The following is a 27,292-nucleotide window of genomic DNA, read 5'->3' as shown; positions in this document are numbered from 1 at the left end:
ATGATACGTGTATATGTCGGTCTACTGTAACTATCAATGATACGGGTATATGACTAGGTCTACTATAACTATCAATGATACGTGTATATGACGGTCTACTGTAACTATCAATGATACGTGTATATGACGGTCTACTGTAACTATCAATGATACGTGTATATGTCGGTCTACTGTAACTATCAATGATACGTGTATATGACGGTCTACTGTAACTATCAATGATACGTGTATATGTCGGTCTACTGTAACTATCAATGATACGTGTATATGACGGTCTACTGTAACTATCAATTATACGTGTATATGACGGTCTATTGTAACTATCAATGATACGTGTATATGTCGGTCTACAGTAACTATCAATGATACGTGTATATGACGGTCTACAGTAACTATCAATGATACGTGTATATGTCGGTCTACTGTAACTATCAATGATACGTGTATATGTCGGTCTACTGTAACTATCAATGATACGTGTATATGTCGGTCTACTGTAACTATCAATGATACGTGTATATGACTAGGTCTACTGTAACTATCAATGATACGTGTATATGTCGGTCTACTGTAACTATCAATGATACGTGTATATGACGGTCTACTGTAACTATCAATGATACGTGTATATGACGGTCTACTGTAACTATCAATGATACGTGTATATGACTAGGTCTACTGTAACTATCAATGATACGTGTATATGACGGTCTACTGTAACTATCAATGATACCTGTATATGACTAGGTCTACAGTAACTATCAATGATACGTGTATATGACGGTCTACAGTAACTATCAATGATACGTGTATATGACTAGGTCTACTGTAACTATCAATGATACGTGTATATGACGGTCTACTGTAACTATCTATGATACGTGTATATGACGGTCTACTGTAACTATCAATGATACGTGTATATGACGGTCTACTGTAACTATCAATGGTACGTGTATATGACGGTCTACTGTAACTATCAATGATACGTGTGTGTGACGGTCTACAGTAACTATCAATGATACGTGTATATGACGGTCTACTGTAACTATCAATGATACGTGTATATGACGGTCTACTGTAACTATCAGTGATACGTGTATATAACTAGGTCTACTGTAACTATCAGTGATACGTGTATATAACTAGGTCTACTGTAACTATCAGTGATACGTGTATATGACGGTCTACTGTAACTATCAATGATACGTGTATATGACAGTCTACTGTAACTATCAATGATACGTGTATATGACGGTCTACTGTAACTATCAATGATACGTGTATATGACGGTCTACTGTAACTATCAATGATACGTGTATATGACTAGGTCTACTGTAACTATCAATGATACGTGTATATGACGGTCTACTGTAACTATCAATGATACGTGTATATGACGGTCTACTGTAACTATCAATGATACGTGTATATGACGGTCTACTGTAACTATCAATGATACGTGTATATGACGGTCTACTGTAACTATCAATGAAACGTGTATATGACTAGGTCTACTGTAACTATCAATGATACGTGTATATGTCGGTCTACTGTAACTATCAATGATACGTGTATATGACTAGGTCTACTGTAACTATCAATGATACGTGTATATGACGGTCTACTGTAACTATCAATGATACATGTATATGACGGTCTACTGTAACTATCAATAATACGTGTATATGACGGTCTACTGTAACTATCAATGATACGTGTATATGACTAGGTCTACTGTAACTATCAATGATACGTGTATATGACGGTCTACTGTAACTATCAGTGATACGTGTATATGACGGTCTACCGTAACTATCAATGATACGTGTATATGTCGGTCTACTGTAACTATCAATGATACGTGTATATGACGGTCTACTGTAACTATCAGTGATACGTGTATATGACGGTCTACTGTAACTATCAATGATACGTGTATATGTCGGTCTACTGTAACTATCAATGATACGTGTATATGTCGGTCTACTGTAACTATCAATGATACGTGTATATAACTAGGTCTACTGTAACTATCAATGATACGTGTATATGTCGGTCTACTGTAACTATCAATGATACATGTATATGACGGTCTATTGTAACTATCAATGATACGTGTATATGACGGTCTACTGTAACTATCAATGATACGTGTATATGACAAGGTCTACTGTAACTATCAATGATACGTGTATATGACGGTCTACTGTAACTATCAATGATACGTGTATATGACGGTCTACTGTAACTATCAATGATACGTGTATATGACGGTCTACTGTAACTATCAATGATACGTGTATATGACTAGGTCTACTGTAACTATCAATGATACGTGTATATGACGGTCTACTGTAACTATCAATGATACGTGTATATGACTAGGTCTACTGTAACTATCAATGATACGTGTATATGACGGTCTACTGTAACTATCAATGATACGTGTATATGACGGTCTACTGTAACTATCAATGATACGTGTATATGACGGTCTACTGTAACTATCTATGATACGTGTATATGACGGTCTACTGTAACTATCAATGATACGTGTATATGACGGTCTACTGTAACTATCAATGATACGTGTATATGACGGTCTACTGTAACTATCAATGATACGTGTATATGACGGTCTACTGTAACTATCAATGATACGTGTATATGACGGTCTACTGTAACTATCAATGATACGTGTATATGACGGTCTACTGTAACTATCAATGATACGTGTATATAACTAGGTCTACTGTAACTATCAATGATACGTGTATATGACGGTCTACTGTAACTATCAATGATACGTGTATATGACGGTCTACTGTAACTATCAATGATACGTGTATATGACTAGGTCTACTGTAACTATCGATGATACGTGTATATGACTAGGTCTTCTGTAACTATCAATGATACGTGTATATGACGGTCTACTGTAACTATCAATGATACGTGTATATGACAAGGTCTACTGTAACTATCAATGATACGTGTATATGACGGTCTACTGTAACTATCAATGATACGTGTATATGACTAGGTCTACTGTAACTATCAATGATACGTGTATATGACGGTCTACTGTAACTATCAATGATACGTGTATATGACTAGGTCTACTGTAACTATCAATGATACGTGTATATGACGGTCTACTGTAACTATCAATGATACGTGTATATGGCTAGGTCTACTGTAACTATCAATGATACGTGTATATGGCGGTCTACTGTAACTATCAATGATACGTGTATATGACGGTCTACTGTAACTATCAATGATACGTGTATATGGCTAGGTCTACTGTAACTATCAATGATACGTGTATATGGCGGTCTACTGTAACTATCAATGATACGTGTATATGACGGTCTACTGTAACTATCAATGATACGTGTATATGGCTAGGTCTACTGTAACTATCAATGATACGTGTATATGGCGGTCTACTGTAACTATCTATGATACGTGTATATGACTAGGTCTACTGTAACTATCAATGATACGTGTATATGAGGGTCTACTGTAACTATCAATAATACGTGTATATGACGGTCTACTGTAACTATCAATGATACGTGTATATGACTAGGTCTACAGTAACTATCAATGATACGTGTATATGACTAGGTCTACAGTAACTATCAATGATACGTGTATATGACGGTCTACTGTAACTATCAATGATACGTGTATATGACTAGGTCTACAGTAACTATCAATGATACGTGTATAACACTAGGTCTACTGTAACTATCAATGATACGTGTATATGACTAGGTCTACAGTAACTATCAATGATACGTGTATATGACGGTCTACTGTAACTATCAATGATACGTGTATATGACGGTCTACTGTAACTATCAATGATACGTGTATATGACTAGGTCTACTGTAACTATCAATGATACGTGTATATGACGGTCTACTGTAACTATCAATGATACGTGTATATGACGGTTTACTGTAACTATCAATGATACGTGTGTGTGACGGTCTACAGTAACTATCAATGATACGTGTATATGACGGTCTACTGTAACTATCAATGATACGTGTATATGACGGTCTACTGTAACTATCAATGATACGTGTATATGACGGTCTACTGTAACTATCAATGATACGTGTATATGACGGTCTACTGTAACTATCAATGATACGTGTATATGACTAGGTCTACTGTAACTATCAATGATACGTGTATATGACGGTCTACTGTAACTATCAATGATACGTGTATATGACGGTTTACTGTAACTATCAATGATACGTGTATATGACGGTCTACTGTAACTATCAATGATACGTGTATATGACGGTCTACTGTAACTATAAATGAAACGTGTATATGACGGTATACTGTAACTATCAATGATACGTGTATATGACGGTCTACTGTAACTATCAATGATACGTGTATATGACTAGGTCTACTGTAACTATCAATGATACGTGTATATGATGGTCTACTGTAACTATCAATGATACGTATATATGACGGTCTACAGTAACTATCAATGATACGTGTATATGACTAGGTCTACTGTAACTATCAATGATACGTGTATATGTCGGTCTACTGTAACTATCAATGATACGTGTATATGACGGTCTACTGTAACTATCAATGATACGTGTATATGACTAGGTCTACTGTAACTATCAATGATACGTGTATATGACTAGGTCTACAGTAACTATCAATGATACGTGTATATGACGGTCTACTGTAACTATCAATGATACGTGTATATGACTAGGTCTACTGTAACTATCAATGATACGTGTATATGACTAGGTCTACTGTAACTATCAATGATACGTGTATATGACGGTCTACTGTAACTATCAATGATACGTGTATATGACTAGGTCTACTGTAACTATCAATGATACGTGTATATGACGGTCTACTGTAACTATCAATGATACGTGTATATGACTAGGTCTACTGTAACTATCAATGATACGTGTATATGACGGTCTACTGTAACTATCAATGATACGTGTATATGACTAGGTATACTGTAACTATCAATGATACGTGTATATGACTAGGTCTACAGTAACTATCAATGATACGTGTATAACACTAGGTCTACTGTAACTATCAATGATACGTGTATATGACTAGGTCTACAGTAACTATCAATGATACGTGTATATGACGGTCTACTGTAACTATCAATGATACGTGTATATGACGGTCTACTGTAACTATCAATGATACGTGTATATGACTAGGTCTACTGTAACTATCAATGATACGTGTATATGACGGTCTACTGTAACTATCAATGATACGTGTATATGACGGTTTACTGTAACTATCAATGATACGTGTATATGACGGTCTACTGTAACTATCAATGATACGTGTATATGACGGTCTACTGTAACTATAAATGAAACGTGTATATGACGGTATACTGTAACTATCAATGATACGTGTATATGACGGTCTACTGTAACTATCAATGATACGTGTATATGACTAGGTCTACTGTAACTATCAATGATACGTGTATATGATGGTCTACTGTAACTATCAATGATACGTATATATGACGGTCTACAGTAACTATCAATGATACGTGTATATGACTAGGTCTACTGTAACTATCAATGATACGTGTATATGTCGGTCTACTGTAACTATCAATGATACGTGTATATGACGGTCTACTGTAACTATCAATGATACGTGTATATGACTAGGTCTACTGTAACTATCAATGATACGTGTATATGACTAGGTCTACAGTAACTATCAATGATACGTGTATATGACGGTCTACTGTAACTATCAATGATACGTGTATATGACTAGGTCTACTGTAACTATCAATGATACGTGTATATGACTAGGTCTACTGTAACTATCAATGATACGTGTATATGACGGTCTACTGTAACTATCAATGATACGTGTATATGACTAGGTCTACTGTAACTATCAATGATACGTGTATATGACGGTCTACTGTAACTATCAATGATACGTGTATATGACTAGGTCTACTGTAACTATCAATGATACGTGTATATGACTAGGTCTACAGTAACTATCAATTATACGTGTATATGACGGTCTACTGTAACTATCAATGATACGTGTATATGACTAGGTCTACAGTAACTATCAATGATACGTGTATATGACTAGGTCTACAGTAACTATCAATTATACGTGTATATGACGGTCTACTGTAACTATCAATGATACGTGTATATGACGGTCTACTGTAACTATCAATGATACGTGTATATGACTGTCTACTGTAACTATCAATGATACGTGTATATGACTAGGTCTACTGTAACTATCAATGATACGTGTATATGACTAGGTCTACAGTAACTATCAATGATACGTGTATATGACTAGGTCTACAGTAACTATCAATTATACGTGTATATGACGGTCTACTGTAACTATCAATGATACGTGTATATGACTAGGTCTACAGTAACTATCAATGATACGTGTATATGACTAGGTCTACAGTAACTATCAATTATACGTGTATATGACGGTCTACTGTAACTATCAATGATACGTGTATATGACGGTCTACTGTAACTATCAATGATACGTGTATACGACAAGGTCTACTGTAACTATCAATGATACGTGTATATGACTAGATCTACAGTAACTATCAATGGTACGTGTATATGACAAGGTCTACTGTAACTATCAATGATACGTGTATATGACTAGGTCTACTGTAACTATCAATGATACGTGTATATGAGTAGGTCTACTGTAAATTGACTTTTTAACCCGTACCCACAGACAGAAGCATATTTGCTAATTTTTGGATACTGTACTCAAGGTCATTTGCTGACATCGTTCTCCAGGTCATTCTAGTGTTATTACTCGTTGATATTTGTGGATACAGTATTACAGATCATTTGTGGATAAAATGTGTTTAAAAGGACTATGACTAATTTGATTCGTGGTAATATCCAGTCCTATTAAAATCACGTGTATATGACTTGTGTGTGCCGTTGTAACGATTGTGGTATCACCAGGGCCCAGTTTTATCAACGTTCGTCATTTTTATGAATTTCCTGAACTAAATCGACCAAATTAAGTAATTTTCTTCATTAAGGAATGTTGATAAAACCGAGGGTAGACATATTACGTTTTGTACACGACTGAGGGTGGTATAGTGTTGTCTACCTGGACAAATAACGTAAACATTTACCGTAGTTGATGAGATCGATACAGGTGACCTTGTTCTTGATGAGAATGAGGACTAAGAGGAGAAATAGAGGGATGGCCAATATGGAAGTGACCACAGTCCAAGCGAAGCCAAGGATGTAACTTATCACCAAAAGCTGAAACAGAAGACCGCAAAATATATAAAAGGTGGGCCATGGAACAATGCTGTATATAAAAGGTGGGCCATGGAACAATGCTGTATATAAAAGGTGGATCATAGAACAATGCTGTATATAAAAGGTGGGCCATGGAACAATGCTGTATATAAAAGGTGGGCTATAGAACAATGTTGTATATAAAAGGTGGATCATAGAACAATGCTGTATATAAAAGGTGGATCATAGAACAATGCTGTATATAAAAGGTGGGCCATGGAACAATGCTGTATATAAAAGGTGGGCTATAGAACAATGCTGTATATAAAAGGTGGATCATAGAACAATGCTGTATATAAAAGGTGGATCATAGAACAATGCTGTATATAAAAGGTGGGCCATGGAACAATGCTGTATATAAAAGGTGGGCTATAGAACAATGCTGTATATAAAAGGTTGATCATAGAACAATGCTGTATATAAAAGGTGGATCATAGAACAATGCTGTATATAAAAGGTGGGCCATGGAACAATGCTGTATATAAAAGGTGGGCCATGGAACAATGCTGTATATAAAAGGTGGGCCATGGAACAATGCTTTATATAAAAGGTGGATCATAGAACAATGCTGTATATAAAAGGTGGATCATAGACCAATGTTGTATATAAAAGGTGGGCTATAGAACAATGCTGTATATAAAAGGTGGGCTATAGAACAATGCTGTATATAAAAGGTGGATCACAGAACAATGCTGTATATAAAAGGTGGATCATAGACCAATGTTGTATATAAAAGGTGGATCATAGAACAATGCTGTATATAAAAGGTGGATCATAGAACAATGCTGTATATAAAAGGTGGAACATAGAACAATGCTGTATATAAAAGGTGGGCCATGGAACAATGCTGTATATAAAAGGTGGGCCATGGAACAATGCTTTATATAAAAGGTGGATCATAGAACAATGCTGTATATAAAAGGTGGATCATAGACCAATGTTGTATATAAAAGGTGGGCTATAGAACAAAGCTGTATATAAAAGGTGGATCATAGAACAATGCTGTATATAAAAGGTGGATCATAGAACACTGCTGTATATAAAAGGTGGGCTATAGAACAATGCTGTATATAAAAGGTGGGCCATGGAACAATGCTGTATATAAAAGGTGGGCTATAGAACAATGCTGTATATAAAAGGTGGATCATAGAACAATGCTGTATATAAAAGGTGGATCATAGAACAATGCTGTATATAAAAGGTGGGCTATAGAACAATGCTGTATATAAAAGGTGGGTCGTAGAACAATGCTGTATATAAAAGGTGGATCATAGAACAATGCTGTATATAAAAGGTGGATCATGAAACAATGCTGTATATAAAAGGTGGATCATAGAACAATGCTGTATATAAAAGGTGGATCATAGAACAATGCTGTATATAAAAGGTGGGCTATAGAACAATACTGTATATAAAAGGTGGGCTATAGAACAATGCTGTATATAAAAGGTGGATCATGGAACAATACTGTATATAAAAGGTGGGCTATAGAACAATGCTGTATATAAAAGGTGGGCTATTGAACAATGCTGTATATAAAAGGTGGGCTATTGAACAATGCTGTATATAAAAGGTGGATCACAGAACAATGCTGTATATAAAAGGTGGATCATAGAACAATGCTGTATATAAAAGGTGGGCTATAGAACAATGCTGTATATAAAAGGTGGATCATGGAACAATGCTGTATATAAAAGGTGGGCTATAGAACAATGCTGTATATTAAAGGTGGATCATGGAACAATGCTGTATATAAAAGGTGGATCATAGAACAATGCTGTATATAAAAGGTGGGCTATAGAACAATGCTGTATATTAAAGGTGGATCATGGAACAATGCTGTATATAAAAGGTGGATCATAGAACAATGCTGTATATAAAAGGTGGATCATAGAACAATGCTGTATATAAAAGGTGGATCATAGAACAAAGCTGTATATAAAAGGTGGATCATAAAACAATGCTGTATATAAAAGGTGGATCATAGAACAATGCTGTATATTAAAGGTGGATCATAGAACAATGCTGTATATAAAAGGTGGATCATAGAACAAAGCTGTATATAAAAGGTGGATCATAAAACAATGCTGTATATAAAAGCTGGGCTAAGAACAATGCTGTATATAAAAGGTGGATCATGGAACAATGCTGTATATAAAAGGTGGATCATAGAACAAAGCTGTATATAAAAGGTGGATCATAAAACAATGCTGTATATAAAAGGTGGATCATAGAACAAAGCTGTATATAAAAGGTGGATCATAAAACAATGCTGTATATAAAAGGTGGGTCATAGAACAAAGCTGTATATTAAAGGTGGATCATGGAACAATGCTGTATATAAAAGGTGGATCATAGAACAATGCTGTATATAAAAGGTGGATCATAGAACAATGCTGTATATAAAAGGTGGATCATAGAACAAAGCTGTATATAAAAGGTGGATCATAAAACAATGCTGTATATAAAAGGTGGATCATAGAACAATGCTGTATATTAAAGGTGGATCATGGAACAATGCTGTATATAAAAGGTGGATCATAGAACAAAGCTGTATATAAAAGGTGGATCATAGAACAATGCTGTATATAAAAGGTGGGCTATAGAACAATGCTGTATATTAAAGGTGGATCATGGAACAATGCTGTATATAAAAGGTGGATCATAGAACAATGCTGTATATAAAAGGTGGATCATAGAACAATGCTGTATATAAAAGGTGGATCATAGAACAAAGCTGTATATAAAAGGTGGATCATAAAACAATGCTGTATATAAAAGGTGGATCATAGAACAATGCTGTATATTAAAGGTGGATCATGGAACAATGCTGTATATAAAAGGTGGATCATAGAACAAAGCTGTATATAAAAGGTGGATCATAGAACAATGCTGTATATAAAAGGTGGGCTATAGAACAATGCTGTATATAAAAGGTGGATCATAGAACAATGCTGTATATAAAAGGTGGATCATAGACCAATGCTGTATATAAAAGGTGGATCATAGAACAAAGCTGTATATAAAAGGTGGATCATAGAACAATGCTGTATATAAAAGGTGGGCTATAGAACAATGCTGTATATAAAAGGTGGATCATAGAACAATGCTGTATATAAAAGGTGGATCATAGACCAATGTTGTATATAAAAGGTGGATCATAGAACAATGCTGTATATAAAAGGTGGATCATAGAACAATGCTGTATATAAAAGGTGGAACATAGAACAATGCTGTATATAAAAGGTGGGCCATGGAACAATGCTGTATATAAAAGGTGGGCCATGGAACAATGCTTTATATAAAAGGTGGATCATAGAACAATGCTGTATATAAAAGGTGGATCATAGACCAATGTTGTATATAAAAGGTGGGCTATAGAACAAAGCTGTATATAAAAGGTGGATCATAGAACAATGCTGTATATAAAAGGTGGATCATAGAACACTGCTGTATATAAAAGGTGGGCTATAGAACAATGCTGTATATAAAAGGTGGGCCATGGAACAATGCTGTATATAAAAGGTGGGCTATAGAACAATGCTGTATATAAAAGGTGGATCATAGAACAATGCTGTATATAAAAGGTGGATCATAGAACAATGCTGTATATAAAAGGTGGGCTATAGAACAATGCTGTATATAAAAGGTGGGTCGTAGAACAATGCTGTATATAAAAGGTGGATCATAGAACAATGCTGTATATAAAAGGTGGATCATGGAACAATACTGTATATAAAAGGTGGGCTATAGAACAATGCTGTATATAAAAGGTGGATCATGGAACAATACTGTATATAAAAGGTGGGCTATAGAACAATGCTGTATATAAAAGGTGGGCTATTGAACAATGCTGTATATAAAAGGTGGGCTATTGAACAATGCTGTATATAAAAGGTGGATCACAGAACAATGCTGTATATAAAAGGTGGATCATAGAACAATGCTGTATATAAAAGGTGGGCTATAGAACAATGCTGTATATTAAAGGTGGATCATGGAACAATGCTGTATATAAAAGGTGGATCATAGAACAATGCTGTATATAAAAGGTGGGCTATAGAACAATGCTGTATATTAAAGGTGGATCATGGAACAATGCTGTATATAAAAGGTGGATCATAGAACAAAGCTGTATATAAAAGGTGGATCATAAAACAATGCTGTATATAAAAGGTGGATCATAGAACAAAGCTGTATATAAAAGGTGGATCATAAAACAATGCTGTATATAAAAGGTGGGTCATAGAACAAAGCTGTATATTAAAGGTGGATCATGGAACAATGCTGTATATAAAAGGTGGATCATAGAACAATGCTGTATATAAAAGGTGGATCATAGAACAATGCTGTATATAAAAGGTGGATCATAGAACAAAGCTGTATATAAAAGGTGGATCATAAAACAATGCTGTATATAAAAGGTGGATCATAGAACAATGCTGTATATTAAAGGTGGATCATGGAACAATGCTGTATATAAAAGGTGGATCATAGAACAAAGCTGTATATAAAAGGTGGATCATAGAACAATGCTGTATATAAAAGGTGGGCTATAGAACAATGCTGTATATTAAAGGTGGATCATGGAACAATGCTGTATATAAAAGGTGGATCATAGAACAATGCTGTATATAAAAGGTGGATCATAGAACAATGCTGTATATAAAAGGTGGATCATAGAACAAAGCTGTATATAAAAGGTGGATCATAAAACAATGCTGTATATAAAAGGTGGATCATAGAACAATGCTGTATATTAAAGGTGGATCATGGAACAATGCTGTATATAAAAGGTGGATCATAGAACAAAGCTGTATATAAAAGGTGGATCATAGAACAATGCTGTATATAAAAGGTGGGCTATAGAACAATGCTGTATATAAAAGGTGGATCATAGAACAATGCTGTATATAAAAGGTGGATCATAGACCAATGCTGTATATAAAAGGTGGATCATAGAACAAAGCTGTATATAAAAGGTGGATCATAGAACAATGCTGTATATAAAAGGTGGGCTATAGAACAATGCTGTATATAAAAGGTGGATCATAGAACAATGCTGTATATAAAAGGTGGATCATAGACCAATGCTGTATATAAAAGGTGGATCATAGACCAATGCTGTATATAAAAGGTGGGCTATAGAACAATGCTGTATATAAAAGGTGGATCATAGAACAATTCTGTATATAAAAGGTGGGCTATAGAACAATGCTGTATATAAAAGGTGGATCATAGAACAATGCTGTATATAAAAGCTGGGCTATAGAACAAAGCTGTATATAAAAGGTGGGCCATGGAACAATGCTGTATATAAAAGGTGGGCTATAGAACAATGCTGTATATAAAAGGTGGATCATAGAACAATGCTGTATATAAAAGGTGGATCATAGACCAATGCTGTATATAAAAGGTGGATCATAGAACAAAGCTGTATATAAAAGGTGGATCATAGAACAATGCTGTATATAAAAGGTGGATCATAGAACAATGCTGTATATAAAAGGTGGATCATAGAACAATGCTGTATATAAAAGGTGGATCATAGAACAATGCTGTATATTAAAGGTGGATCATGGAACAATGCTGTATATAAAAGGTGGATCATAGAACAATGCTGTATATTAAAGGTGGGTCATGGAACAAAGCTGTATATAAAAGGTGGATCATGGAACAATGCTGTATATAAAAGGTGGGCTATAGAACAATGTTGTATATAAAAGGTGGATCATAGAACAGCACTGTCGACACAAGGTAGACCGGAAAAAGGGGCAACATAAAAATGTAGATACTACAGCAGTATTTCATAGAAGAAAATTAATGTAATAACAGCACACATACTTTTTATACGGAAGTGAAACAATGAAGGGTTGATTATCCTATATATAGAATGTGTAACATAAGGTATGCTGTTAGTTCATTCCTTATCATACGAGTAAAAAATTCGCCACAGACCGAGGAATCATCAGTTTCCTAAACATCCCACGTAAATTATGTTGATTGTTAAAGATTTTTTTGTTACCTGGACAGAAAGTTGTTAATGTTATCTGACGTTACTACTATCAAGTCAAACTTTAACGTAAATAGGTATAAAGTGTTTAACACTTATTTTACCTATTACGACATTCGGAGGAATAGTAAAAAGTGATTAATAGGTTATTAGGGGAGTCAACATCGTACATAAACTGTGGTGAATGATCACGAAATACCCTACTATAAAAAGTGATTAATAGGTTATTAGGGGAGTCAACATCGTACATAAACTGTGGTGAATGATCACGAAATACCCTACTATAAAAAGTGATTAATAGGTTATTAGGGGAGTCAACATCGTACATAAACTGTGGTGAATGATCACGAAATACCCTACTATAAAAAGTGATTAATAGGTTATTAGGGGAGTCAACATCGTACATAAACTGTGGTGAATGATCACGTAATACCCTACTATAAAAAGTGATTAATAGGTTATTAGGGGAGTCAACATCGTACATAAACTGTGGTGAATGATCACGAAACACCCTACTATAAAAAGTGATTAATAGGTTATTAGGGGAGTCAACATCGTACATGAACTGTGGTGAATGATCACGAAATACCCTACTACAAAAAGTGATTAATAGGTTATTAGGGGAGTCAACATCGTACATAAACTGTGGTGAATGATCACGAAACACCCTACTATAAAAATGTAGAGCATAAAACAGCATTCTGTACAAAAGTTATTGATATACATATCAGACAAGACGATGAGCCTGGATATAAGCTCCGGGTAGTGCCGATAGGCGGAACCTGCTCGTCTGCAGAAAAAACTTTTCATGATTAAGGTCTCTTCAAAAGGCACGATTGTCTGTCCCTAAGGTTCCTGGCGGTCTAAGGGGAACAACCTATCAATAATACTTTAGGCGTTTGCTCGTCGGCAAATTATCATATTCTATGTTCTTACTTTGCTCTTTTTGGCGGGGACACGTGACCATATTCTAGATTCTTAATTTGCTCTTTCGATTGGGACACGCTTTTTATATTCAAGATTCTTAATTTGCTCTTTTTGGGTGGGACACGTTTTCATATTTTATGTTTTTATTTTGCTCTTTCTTATGCTAGGAAACACGGGAACAAACATTTAAACTGAGGGCCGATGCTCGCCTGGACGATGTTATGTGCTTTAGGCGCTTGCTGAATTTGATGACCCTATTTGTCTTCATGAGGCATTTTTTAATGTTTTAGGCCCAAAGGAACGACCCTTTTTATGTAATACATCCCTACCCTTTCTGCAGGAAACCCTTTTTATAATGTAAAGCATGCCTGCCTATAAGGAGTAATATCGTGGGATTTAACATGTATATAGTGGTAGGCGTTACCCTAATGAGACGAGATCAAACGATACTTGAGGATCAGGTTAGGATATAGATGTGTACGTACAAACATGTTGAGTCCCTGGCCGCACGTGTTTCTCTTGGTTGTATGGAACAGGTGTCGACTGGTGGGGTCGGTAGAAATATGGCCCACACACAGAAGGGCCGTGCCGATCAGGAACATGCCGACTACGACCCCGGTCAGTGTGTACTCAATAAACCAGAACCTGTAAAAACGCAGTTCGACACATCAAAGTTTGACAAGGGAACAATTCAGTGATAAATGTACTCCAACACACAGGGGACAATTCAATGGTAATGTACTCTAACACACGGGGACAATTCAATGATAATGTACTCCAGCACACCGGGACAATTCAATGATGATGTACTCCAACACACGGGGACAATTACAATGATAATGTACTCCAACACACCGGGACAATTCAATGATAATGTACTCCAACACACGAGGACAATTACATCATAATGTACTCCAACACACGAGGGACAATTCAATTATAATGTACTCCAACACACGGGGACAATTCAATGATAATGTACTCCAACACACAGGGACCATTAAATTATAATGTACTCCAACACACGGAGACAATTCAATGACAATGTACTCCAACACACGGAGACAATTCAATGAAAATGTACTCCAACACACGCGGACAATTCAATGATAATGTACTCCAACACACAGGGACAATTCAATGATAATGTACTCCAACACACGGGGACCATTACATCATAATGTACTCCAACACACGGGGACAATTCAATGATAATGTACTCCAACACACAGGGACAATTCAATGTTAATGTACTCCAACACACGGGGACAATTCAATGATAATGTACTCCAACACACGAGGACAATTCAATGATAATGTACTCCAACACACGGGGACAATTCAATGATAATGTACTCCAACACACGGGGACAATTCAATGATAATGTACTCCAACACACGAGGACAATTCAATGATAATGTACTCCAACACACGGGGACAATTCAATGATAATGTACTCTAACACACGGGGACAATTACATTATAATGTACTCCAACACACGGGGACAATTCAATGATAATGTACTCCAACACACGGGGACAATTGCATTATAATGTACTCCAACACACGGGGACAATTCAATGATAATGTACTCTAACACACGGGGACAATTCAATGATAATGTACTCCAACACACAGGGACAATTCAATGATTATGTACTCTAACACACGGGGACAATTCAATGTTAATGTACTCCAATACACGGGGACAATTCAATGGTAATGTACTCCAACACACAGGGACCATTAAATTATAATGTACTCCAACACACGGAGACAATTACATTATAATGTACTCCAACACACGGGGACAATTCAATGATAATGTACTCTAACACACGGGGACAATTACATTATAATGTACTCCAACACACGGGGACAATTCAATGATAATGTACTCTAACACACGGGGACAATTACATTATAATGTACTCCAACACACGGGGACAATTCAATGATAATGTACTCTAACACACGGGGACAATTACATTATAATGTACTCCAACACACGGGGACCATTACATCATACTGTACTCCAACACACGGGGACAATTCAATGATAATGTACTCTAACACACGGGGACAATTCAATCATAATGTACTCCAACACACGGGGACAATTACATTATAATGTACTCCAACACACGGGGACCATTACATCATAATGTTCTCTAACATTTACGATTATGGTTAATAGCAATCATTACTACTGTTTCCGACTCATATCATTCATAGCTTAAAAAGATGTCTTTTGTTAATATAGAAAACTTGACATCGGGATCTTACCATTGATCGGATTCGAACAGGTCACGTGTTTTCTGTACACCAATCAGGAGGCTCCCTGTGAGACCTCCCAGTCCCATGAGGAGGATGATCCATGCGATGAGACTGGCGCAAGGAACCTGCGACAAACAGTGCAACAGGCGGTCGCTGCATTTGTCGTTCCGGGCTGGAAATATAGAAAAAAAAAGTAGTTTAAAATTGAAATTAAGACAAAATTGGGCTAGAATAGGAAGGCGCAACCGCAGAGCAAACACAATGAAGAGAATGACCATGCCATGTGACATATTTCGTCACCTTGTCTCCGTTAGGTATTATCTTATTTTCTATCAATTCCAATTACGTTATTATCATAAAGCAATATGGGATAGGAAATCAAACTATAACATGCTGAGGACTATGGAGGGTTAAAAGGGACATAAGTCAAACATACTATTTTCAATCTTTTTTCTTACTTTTTTTTACTTTTCTATTTGCAACTTCTCATTATTTGTCATTACTGATTTATTTCTCACAATTTTAATGCTTCATTTTACGTTATTACTTTTTTGAATTCAAAACTCTTTATTTTAACATTTTATCTTCAATTGTGCATTTTGTTTTTTTGTTTTTGTTTTTTTTATACTGTTGTTAAGATTTTATATTTAAACTTTAAAGTTCTCCAATATTACAACTTGTAAAATAACTATTTTTGCTAAAACATGTTACATGAAAGATGAAAACTAAAAATGAAGAGAGAAAGAAAGGGGAAAAAGTAAGAAATAGAAAGTTAGAATTATGTCCCAAAAAACCCTTATGCAATTTTTCATCTTCATTCTATCGCCAGAGGGTGCTCAAATCAATCGCTTCGGAAGTAAGGATTACTCCCTACAGCAGCCATGGCAACAGTGACTCTCAAATTCCTACCAATGCCCGACTGAAACACTTCATCATTGTTTGGATTAAGCTTTGGCCCTAAATTATACACTCACTGCTTTTCATCCTTAATATTCGAAATAATATCAATATTATATCCTCAGATGATAAAATCCTAGTTTAAAAAAAGTGTTTACGACACCGAGCCCGTTTTTTCGTGTCTGCTCCGGTTGAATGGCACAGGCAGTAGGCCAAGAGCTCGAAGTACTAGACTGGTTTTCGTAGTTCCGCATATCATACAGCAATCTAATTAAAATCTAGATGGTCATTCTCACTACGTTACATGAGAAACGTGTAGTGATAATGACCATCTAGATTTTAATTAGATTGATCATACAGCGCTCGTACTGCCAGTTCCAAGACTTCGATATGTTAACGGTTAGACTTCCATCAACCGATGATTTTGCCGAATATTGCAATATATTAAATTGTAAATTTCATTTCGGGACTTTCCCCATAGTTCAAAGTCAGTATCAAGCGTCTTTCTCAGTGGTCCGTGTCAAGCAAATTGGGAGATTGTCTAATTTTTTTTATTCGAAAACTTCTTCAGTAGTGTTGGGAATCACTAATAAGTTCATTATCAATCATCATCATATCGATAATTGATCGATCATGAATATAACTTTAGGGAAATATCTTATTACCCATGTAATTTAATATCAAGAACAGGTGAGCGAGTTATCTCCCTTTTTCTATCACAGATGAAAATTAAGTAATTAGCAAGTTTTAAATTATTTATGTGAATTTGACCAATAATTCATGTAAAGGAAGCTTAATAATGCATAATAAATAATATTTTTATTTTTAAAAAACTTTTTCAACCTTTTATCAGGTAGCAGTGTACACCAGTTTGCCCTGGAGTTTCTGAAAATTAAGTGGCAAATTATCTCTTACTCTTATATATATTTGCTTTGTTATTTGTTAGCTTTGTTTATCACCCTTTGAATAGCCAGCTGAGTCAGTTTGAGGCAGGGTCTCCTTGTAGTAGTTAGTGACTACCTCTGAACAACATGCAGGAGACCTGTCTGTCCACAAGCCATCCAGGAAATGGAGCTTACCAAGCAAAATAAATAATATTTTCTTTTCAAATAAATGATTTAAACTTCTTGTAAGGTAGCAGTGTAGACCAGTTTGCCAAGATTCTAAAAAATAAGTAGCATCTTTAAGTCTGAGGCTGGGTCTCCTTGTAGTAGTTGGTGACTACCTGACAGAACAACATACAAGAGGCCCATTGCATGCCATCCAGAACAAAAAGGGTAAAGTGGTCTTGTCCAAAGACATAACCATGACAGCACATACCGGACTGATTGTCAGCTTCCATTTTCTTCTGCAGGATAACTGTTCAAACTATACTTCTTCTATATATATAATACTAATATACTTGGTGTATTTGGTTTAACGTCCTATTAACTGCTAAGTTCATTTAAGGACGTGTCAGGTTTAGAGGTGGAGGAAAGCCGGAGTACCAGGAGAAACACTACCGGCCTACGGTCAGTACCATGGCCAGTTAACTTCCAACGTAGGTTTCGAACTAGCAACCCAGAGGTGGATAGCTAGTGATATTAAGTGTCATGACACCTTAACCACTCGGCCACTCAATAATAAATAATTAACTATCTTACAGTGGCAATAGTACCAAAGAAGTGAAAATTGTGGAAAATTTGTTTCTTAATATCTAAATGGCTTGAAATTGAGAGAGTACTTCTACAAAATGAAATGAAAACCATATTTTATGCAGTCTCAAAAACATTTTAATGAATTTTTTTTTTAAGTAGAACATAGAGGATAATTACTTGCGGTCTAAGGCCTGCAATTTCAGTACCTGTTTAAAACTTTTTAATTTTTATTTGTTACAGTTGCAATTGTAAAAGATGTGAAAATAAAAGAAAATGGTGTTATCCCAATATCAAAATAGTTTGATATTGAGAAAATAGTTCTACAATATGAAATTAAAACCAGATTTTATGTAAAGTTTCAAAATCCTGAATTTGTTTCTTCAGTAGAATATAGAGGGAAATTAACTGCAGTCTTTGGCCAACAATTTGTAACACCCTTCCTAATGTTAATGTTTGCATATGGTGGTGTTGGCCTAAAAAAAGGAAACATATAAACTATTTACATGTACACTAGTCCTACTGTAGTGTTACTGTGTTTCACCTGTGTGGAGATGACATTATGAAGAAGACTATCTTGTAGAATGGTTATCATTAAATCCTGGTCATTGTTTGAATTTGTCAAATAATTTTCTATAATACCTTTATATAAGTAAAGTTTAAATTCAAAAGATAAAAAAAAAAAACTACTTTGTTCCCCAACATTGAATTTAACATAGTGGAACACAGTAAATACATAATAGTTCCAAAAACTTAAGTATAAATTTGTCAGAATTGGTGTCTTGCACATTGTTTTCTTTGGTATATGTAAGCGAAAGGTTGAAATATGTTGGAATGATATTTAAAGCAAAGATATTTCAAAATTTACCACTTGCTACCTATGCGCAGATGAAAGTTTGGAGAAAAACCATTTTTTTTTTAAATAGTGCTAACAAAATATTAGCAATTCTTTAATTTTGACAAGTAGTTTTCTATTATACCTTTTGTGATAAGTTGAAACTGATTACAAACTCAAAAGACAAAACTACAACATGGTTCCACACCCTAAATTAGTTAATTAACTTATGTGATATAACAATCAACATAATTTTAGTAAAATTTTCTCAGAACAGGTTTCTCGCACATGGTTTTCTTTGGCACTTGTAAGCGAAGGGTTGAAATATGTTGATATGGAATTGATAATAAAGAATCTATAGATATTTGAAAATTTACTAATTCATGAAATTTCAAAGTAAACTATTTTGTAAAATTGTGATAGCTAAAACCTGGTAACTCTTTGATTTTGTCAAATAATTTTCTATCTAATAATTTTTTGTAATAAATTGAAATTGATTTAATTTTAAAAGATAAAAAAAAATGTATGACATCTTTCTATACACCCAAAGCAACACAATTTTTCCTAATGCAACATAATAATTGACAATATTTTAGCTTAAAATTTGTCAGAACAGCTTTCTTGCATATTGCTTTCTTTGGTGCATAAAAGTGAAGGGTTTAAATATATTTGAAAACTTATTTCATTTGTTAATCAATGCAGGGACGTATAATATATATGTCCCTGATCAATGCAACAGATGATATAATTTGACACTGTCAAAATTTAAAGCATTAATTAGAACATATCTATATTTCATTAAGAATTTGAGAAAAAAACTTCTATTACTGAAAAAGAATTGTTTAATATACTGCTAGTGTACTGAAGTACATGTACAGTATACGTAGTTCCTTGAAAGTTCGTGTCATCGTACTTAGCTAATGTGTACGAGATATGATTCTCGAAATGTCTTTGCGCCACAACATAAACAAATATCAGCTGATCAAGACATCAAAGCATAAACTAACGACACAGCAATTTCATTAAACAAACAAACAATAAAGACATTTAAAAATATTACATATTTAAACGTCGCCTGTCTCTAAAACGTGAATGAACATGTAACATTTATACTAGACCTAGGAAACCTACTGGAAACCTACGACTCCATAAGAGATTAGATTTGTTATCGAAAAGATGAACAGCTGATTGACCCACTTCCGTCACAAAAGTTGAGCGATGTCGTAAAACGACACGGAAAAATCGTCAAAAAGAAACATTTTATGGGTACACAAACGGTGTCTCAATACTAATAATTACATATCTAATAAGCACAATGCCTAGGATTTAACCGTTTTGATAAAATCATAATATGAAGTTACCAGTCGGTGGTTGTTGGGGAGCGCCCCGTGATTATATATTTATGTTTAGATTTTACTGCCCCCTGGTGTTAGAATAGTTGAAAAAATGCACCAAGGGTTTTTTGGGACATAATTCTGAAACACTTACATTGTTGTTGTGAAACAAAATATACTTAAATAACCAAATAGGAAAAGAAGAAAATGCGATATTAAACCACTAAATTTGAAAACCATAAAACTATCAAGCAGAAACTGAAAAAATGACATATTAAATAAAAGTTTTTGGTCACAAAATAGAAATAGCCGACTAATATCTAAAATTGTTAAACACAATTTTACTTAGTTTATAGCATCAGTCTGCAGCAATAGGAATATGAAACAAAGAAACACAAACTATCTACCTCTGAATAAAAGAAATTTAATATCAACACTTATCACGATGTAAAAATAAAGAAATGAAAAAATAAAAGATAAAGGAACAATAATCAAAACAATAAGTTAAATGGTTAAACAAACAAGAAAAGTTAAACATATAATTATGTCCCTTTTAACCCTCCATAGAGGACAACGTACTCATCGCATGGATTAAACAAATTAAAAAGAAAAAGAAAAAGGAAAAAGCACAACACAATAATGAATTGAAAATAAATAAATAAATTAACAAAATAAATAAATTGCAAGCTGTCAGTCAGCCCTTCCTGCGACACAAGCGATTCTGGACAAAACTGTTCTCAAAAAAATCATCCAAATGTAGTAGAGAGTTGTTCTACCGCCCAACACGAGATCACGTAATACACAAAGCTGAGAACTGGTATAACAAATGTGACAGCAGTATCATTCATAATGATGTACCGTCACTACAATGATTTATAAAACCTAGTGCAAATATGGCGGCCATCACATATTAGGATGCAATGCTGTTTTGATGTCGAGTTTATTCTTCAAGTTTATTTTTTTCTATTCTAGTGTTAACTGAAATCCAGTCTTAGTGTATACATCAAATAGATATTCCATAAAATAGAAAACCTACAATACACCACACTGTACAATGAGGTAACGGTACAGCATTTGTCGGTTTATGGCCGTCTGTCTCTAGACGGCCAAACGTCAAAAAGAGAAAGATACCATTAAAGGGAGGTATGAGATCTCTACGAGAGGACGGATCCTCCACACATCAGTATGAAGGTTAGATGGACACTCACCGTAAAGCCGCTTGCGTTTTTTGCCTTTGTTGATTTTACGAACAATGGAGCTTCCCGACATTAGTTTACTCCGACTACTTTCTTTCCTGAAATACGACCTTGGGTGGATTTCCGTGGCACAACTACATGTACTTGCCATTGTAGCAGACTTTAGAAGAATACCAAGGCTGTTATCAAGCAATATATTTGTATCTTCTAGGGACACCGTTTTATAACTGTGACGCATGTTTACTACTTTCCTAGCCCTAACGATAACAGGCCTATTATCACCTTAACAAAGTGTGAGGTCTACACACGAGGATTTAGTAAAATTCACCCTTAACAAAAAGGTATTTTTCTAAATGAAGCGCCATTTGGTTGTACCATTAAAATGAAGAAAACTGAAGTCAACGGACAAAATATACTTTGACATATATTGGTATAAAGACAAGTTTAAAATGTTCTGATGACCGTATATCTCGTGCAAATGTACACCATATAGAGCTCATGCGATAGGCCTAGCCTTTGTAGAGATGGACGGTGTGGTAAACACGAGGTTTCCTTGTTAGATGTTTTAGCTTCCCTACATCAAGTTTCTGACCTTCCCGAATTAAATGTGTTTCTCATCACGTGCAGTATGAACATGAACTGACCATGTCCGGTATCGCATACCCCACCCCCATTGCACAGGTTTATAGATTTGATAAAAAACACATTTCTGAAAACGCATTCTCATATGAAGAGAAAGCCACATTTCCAATGGATATCACGTGAAACCTTTATTTCGGCTCGGTGTTATATACAAAGGAACACAACGAATAACGTTTTTCATAATATGAATTAATTACATATAAGAAATGCCAAAAGGCGAATTAGAAACTGTATTATTCAGCTGTTTCGTCCCTCTTGGACCCGTCAGTGGGAATCTAATAAGGTAGCTAGGAAATAAGTAGATGTATGGGGTCGTACGTATTATCATCTATATCCTAATCACACCATATAGTCTTATTGTACGCTTGTCGCTAATCGAGATAATAGATGATGGAGTTGAGGAGGGTTGTAGTCGAACTGTTTATGAAATTGCCTTACAACCAAGTTTGCAGTTGTTGGACGACATAGGGCAAATCTCCATACACAACCAACTCAAATAAGGGGTTAGACTATATTTACGACATTCGTCTTGGTTATAACACTGTTGTTAACGACATTGAAGAAGACAGACTTTTTATCGACAATGATTATTGTGATACCAATACACGGCGAAAATGATTTTATTGTGATTTGGGTATTTTATCGTGATTTAGGTATTTTATTGTGAATTAGGTATTTTATTGTGATTTAGGTATTTATTGTGAATTAGGTATTTGCTTTTCTTTGTTTTATCCATTTCACTAGTCCAAACGAAATGACGTTTCATTGAGGGAATCTTGGTTTACATGAAAATAGGTCTTCTAACGTCTTCATTAATGTCGTAAAAAGCTTTGACCTTTGTAGCCATAAGTAAATGTCGTTAACGATTACAGCCCACATGGTCAATTCCAATGCCGTTACTGCCTGTCTTTGTATTGAAGGCCAATGTCGTAAAAAGTCACAGAATTTGTAGTCGAGTCAATTGTCGTAAACAGAAACACTAACAGCTATAGCATTGTGTGCTCAAGCTAACGCAAAACACAGGCGTCACGGTGTAAAACAACTTTGTCGGTAGTATATAAATTAGTATACTTCTGTTATATTATTCAATCTTTAAAAAAAAAAGGCTTTTAAACATTAAGTAATACACACAAGTGACGACACAGCAAAAGGAAAATATAGCATTATTAGTAGAATTACTCTAATAGAGCGTGTGTCAGTGTAACAGTTTCTGCTAGACGTCCACTTGATGAACAACTGCGTTACGACCGCTTTGGAGTAAACATATGGTTGTAATTTAAATAGGAATGTGCCAACTTAATTGCATACAGAGAATTTTACTCCAAGTAAAGTGACATCTGATGTGTTATAATGTTTTCAAAACAAATCAGATTTTTATCTCCCACGTTGGACCTTACAAGTGATATCCTCAAACCTACATACAAGTGATATCCTCAAACCTATCATACGCCGATCGGTGTAGAGGCTACTTAATATTATACAGTATCGAGTTTCATCTGTACACATATAGACAAAGCCGGGTACTTATGCAACCAAGAATATTTCAACACATTGAAATTCAATCATTTAAAATGTTTCTGATTATTAAATTTCAATAAGTTGGCTACAAATTAGCCCACTTCCTGTTTCAGATGGACAGTTTCAGAATAACTGAGTATCCGACAGTTTTATTTTACGTCATTCTGATCAGGATACAAACCTGGCGTAACTCAACCAAGTAGACATAAAGAAAAACACAACGATATCACACACTAACGTGTGAAAATAAGCTGGATAATCAGCGTAATTCGTCATGATGAAAGCCTCGCCACAAATATCATGTTCATTGATTACATCTATAGGAATGTATCCATTCATGTTGTCAATTTTGGCTCTCCACAGGTAGATTGAACTCAAATACGTAATGACTCACACGTACCTGGTTGGTACATATACGTCCCGTTGAAAGTAAAATAAGATTCAAAATACAGTGAAGGCATTAGGTATGTGGGTTTATGATCGTTTGACTGTGTAATAGTTGTGTGAGCTGGTATCGCATTGAGTGGGCCTTGATTGACGATAAATGAGATAATACTGTAAAATTATAATCCTACCGACCCAGCACGCCAACACAACCCATTGAGGCTGGAGTAGGCCAGTGTTGGCGTACTCCCGAGAGTAAAGCACGCGCACAATGTAGCAGGTGCCTCATGTGCCGGGTTGTGATACCAATCACCATCGTTTTAATACTTTTATCTCAGCTCTACACACCGGAATACATTTCCTATCGCCAATATCCCCGCGGGGATTCTTAGCAAAATCTCTAAAATACCAATGTTTGAAATCTGGCTCGAGTTGGCGTCCTTACAGTGTAAATGATGCTACAGGTTTAGAACACATTTCTCGTCTCATACTCCGGTGTCTCCCCATCGTGTCTGCTGTACATAAAAACAAAAACCTGCAACTGAATCTGTGTAGGAGGAGGGGGATGTAAACGGTCTGACAGGGTCCCGAACAACCCCTAAGGGGAGGGGGTTGTAAACGTTCTGACAGGGCCTCGAACAGCCCCTAAGGGGAGATTGATTACCGCCAGGACTGTGATACGCTGTCTAAGTCATTACGAGGTAGCAAAGCGCACACCAAGTAATTACTACTGGCGATGGCCTTGGTATATAGAACCCTCAGACAACTTACTGTTTTTGTGCTGGTGTCTGACAGCACCATTGCAATAATTTAAAAAAGAAATGTTTTTCCGAACTCTGTTCTGCACGTGTACCATAAATGCTGTCTGATTCACACGACCCCAAACAAAGCAAACACTGTTAAACCCCTCAAACAAACGAATTATCATGAAATCGCATATAAAGGAGTCGTGAATTAAATTCCCAGCGTTTGCAGCCATGACGCTGTATTCGGCTAACGTAATATAAGTATGTAGAGGGCTATGGGAAACATTAACTCGTCTATATATCTATCTAACACTTGTGGTGAAATAAGGACAAAGGTGACGGCTATATTGGCCCTAAAGTACACCATGCCGGAGAGAAACAGTGGCCCATACAATCAATACTTACCACACTGGGAAGATACACAAAGCCCCACTGTCTTATCGTCTTCTTCAACTGTTTCCAAGTCCACGATTTCACTCTCAACCAATTCCACTTTTTCTACTTCCAATTGATTTTGGTCGCTTATATCATTACTAACAACATTTGCAGCATCCCCGTTGCCTGCCTTAACACTGTCATCTATAACTTGGTCCTCTGTTTGTTGAACACAAGGTTCTGGTATAGGTATGGGTACCGGTACACACTCGGGTTCACTTTCCTCCACACATTCTGATTCTGGTACCGGTTCTGGGATTGGTTCGGGGATATGGTGAGGCTGAGGTTCTGGTTCAGTTTCTGGTATAGGTTCTGGTTCAGGTAGTGGTAAAGGTTCCGGTATAGGTCCCGGTACAGGTTCTTGTACATGTTCTGGTATAGGTTCGTAATGTTCCTGTGGTACTACTTCCACTACGGCTGTCTCAGTGCCTTCCTGGGCTCCCGGCTCGGCCTCCATCTTTATGCTCTTACCGTTCCGATTTGTATCCCTACTCACCCAGCTCTCGCCAGCATCATTCCCGCTCTCTCATATTTCAAGGAATTAGAACCGCGAGATACTCCCCGCTTCACAGAACGAAATGACTTGAGGGAGATTAGCCTATCTTCTTATCGGTTCGGATGCCCCTAGCTGACCTCGATTTTAGCGACGTACGTGCACCCTGCAGTTTTCACTTCTATATACTATGTTCATAGAATGCCAATCGCCAGTACTGGCGGGCTGACCGTCCGACTCCCTGCCACGCCAGGGAACCTGTCATCCCTTCACCTTACTGATAGGTTAGCTTAACCATCAAATCCTCTCGTCATGTAAATAGGAAAAACATCTTCGTTTGTATTTTGAAAATACTAGACGGTTCATGAATGATGTGATGTGTAATGAATTCGTTTTCTGTATTAAATTTAGACTGCAGAAAGTCTAATAGAAATAGTTGAATAAGTTTAAAGTTGAATATATTAGAGTTGTTAGGAGCGTCAGAGGCAGTAGCGTTGTTTATATATATGTGACAAGTTGGTACGAATATTTTGTTCTTCGTCGTACACATCAGTACCAAA

The 27,292-nt window shown here is 35.7% G+C and overlaps 1 protein-coding gene across 7 annotated transcripts in view; it reads right to left on the bottom strand.

Annotated features, from left to right (window-relative positions):
• LOC117328837 (neuronal membrane glycoprotein M6-b-like) overlaps window positions 1-27,292 on the bottom strand; it is a 93,818-nt gene that overhangs the window by 19,040 nt on the left and 47,486 nt on the right. For 4 of the 7 annotated variants that reach the window (XR_004533059.1, XR_004533058.1, XR_004533060.1 and 1 more), the window contains exons 1-4: window positions 26,210-26,832; window positions 16,628-16,790; window positions 14,825-14,984; window positions 7,228-7,360 (exon numbers count right to left, since the gene is read on the bottom strand). Coding sequence is in view for 3 of the 7 variants with exons in the window: in XM_033886409.1 (XP_033742300.1) it covers window positions 7,228-7,360; window positions 14,825-14,984; window positions 16,628-16,790; window positions 26,210-26,696 (943 nt within the window). In the remaining 4 variants the exon portion in view is untranslated. Of the gene's footprint in view, window positions 1-7,227; window positions 7,361-14,824; window positions 14,985-16,627; window positions 16,791-26,209; window positions 26,852-27,292 lie in introns of those variants that run through there. The other 3 variants (XM_033886410.1, XM_033886411.1, XR_004533061.1) reach the window with 2 other exon arrangements.

This window comes from Pecten maximus, chromosome 6 (genome assembly GCF_902652985.1).
Source record: "Pecten maximus chromosome 6, xPecMax1.1, whole genome shotgun sequence".
NCBI classification, from domain to species: Eukaryota; Metazoa; Mollusca; class Bivalvia; order Pectinida; family Pectinidae; genus Pecten; species Pecten maximus.
The sequence above is the reverse complement of the archived record's forward strand: the minus strand, read 5'-3'. Positions and strand labels throughout refer to the sequence as shown.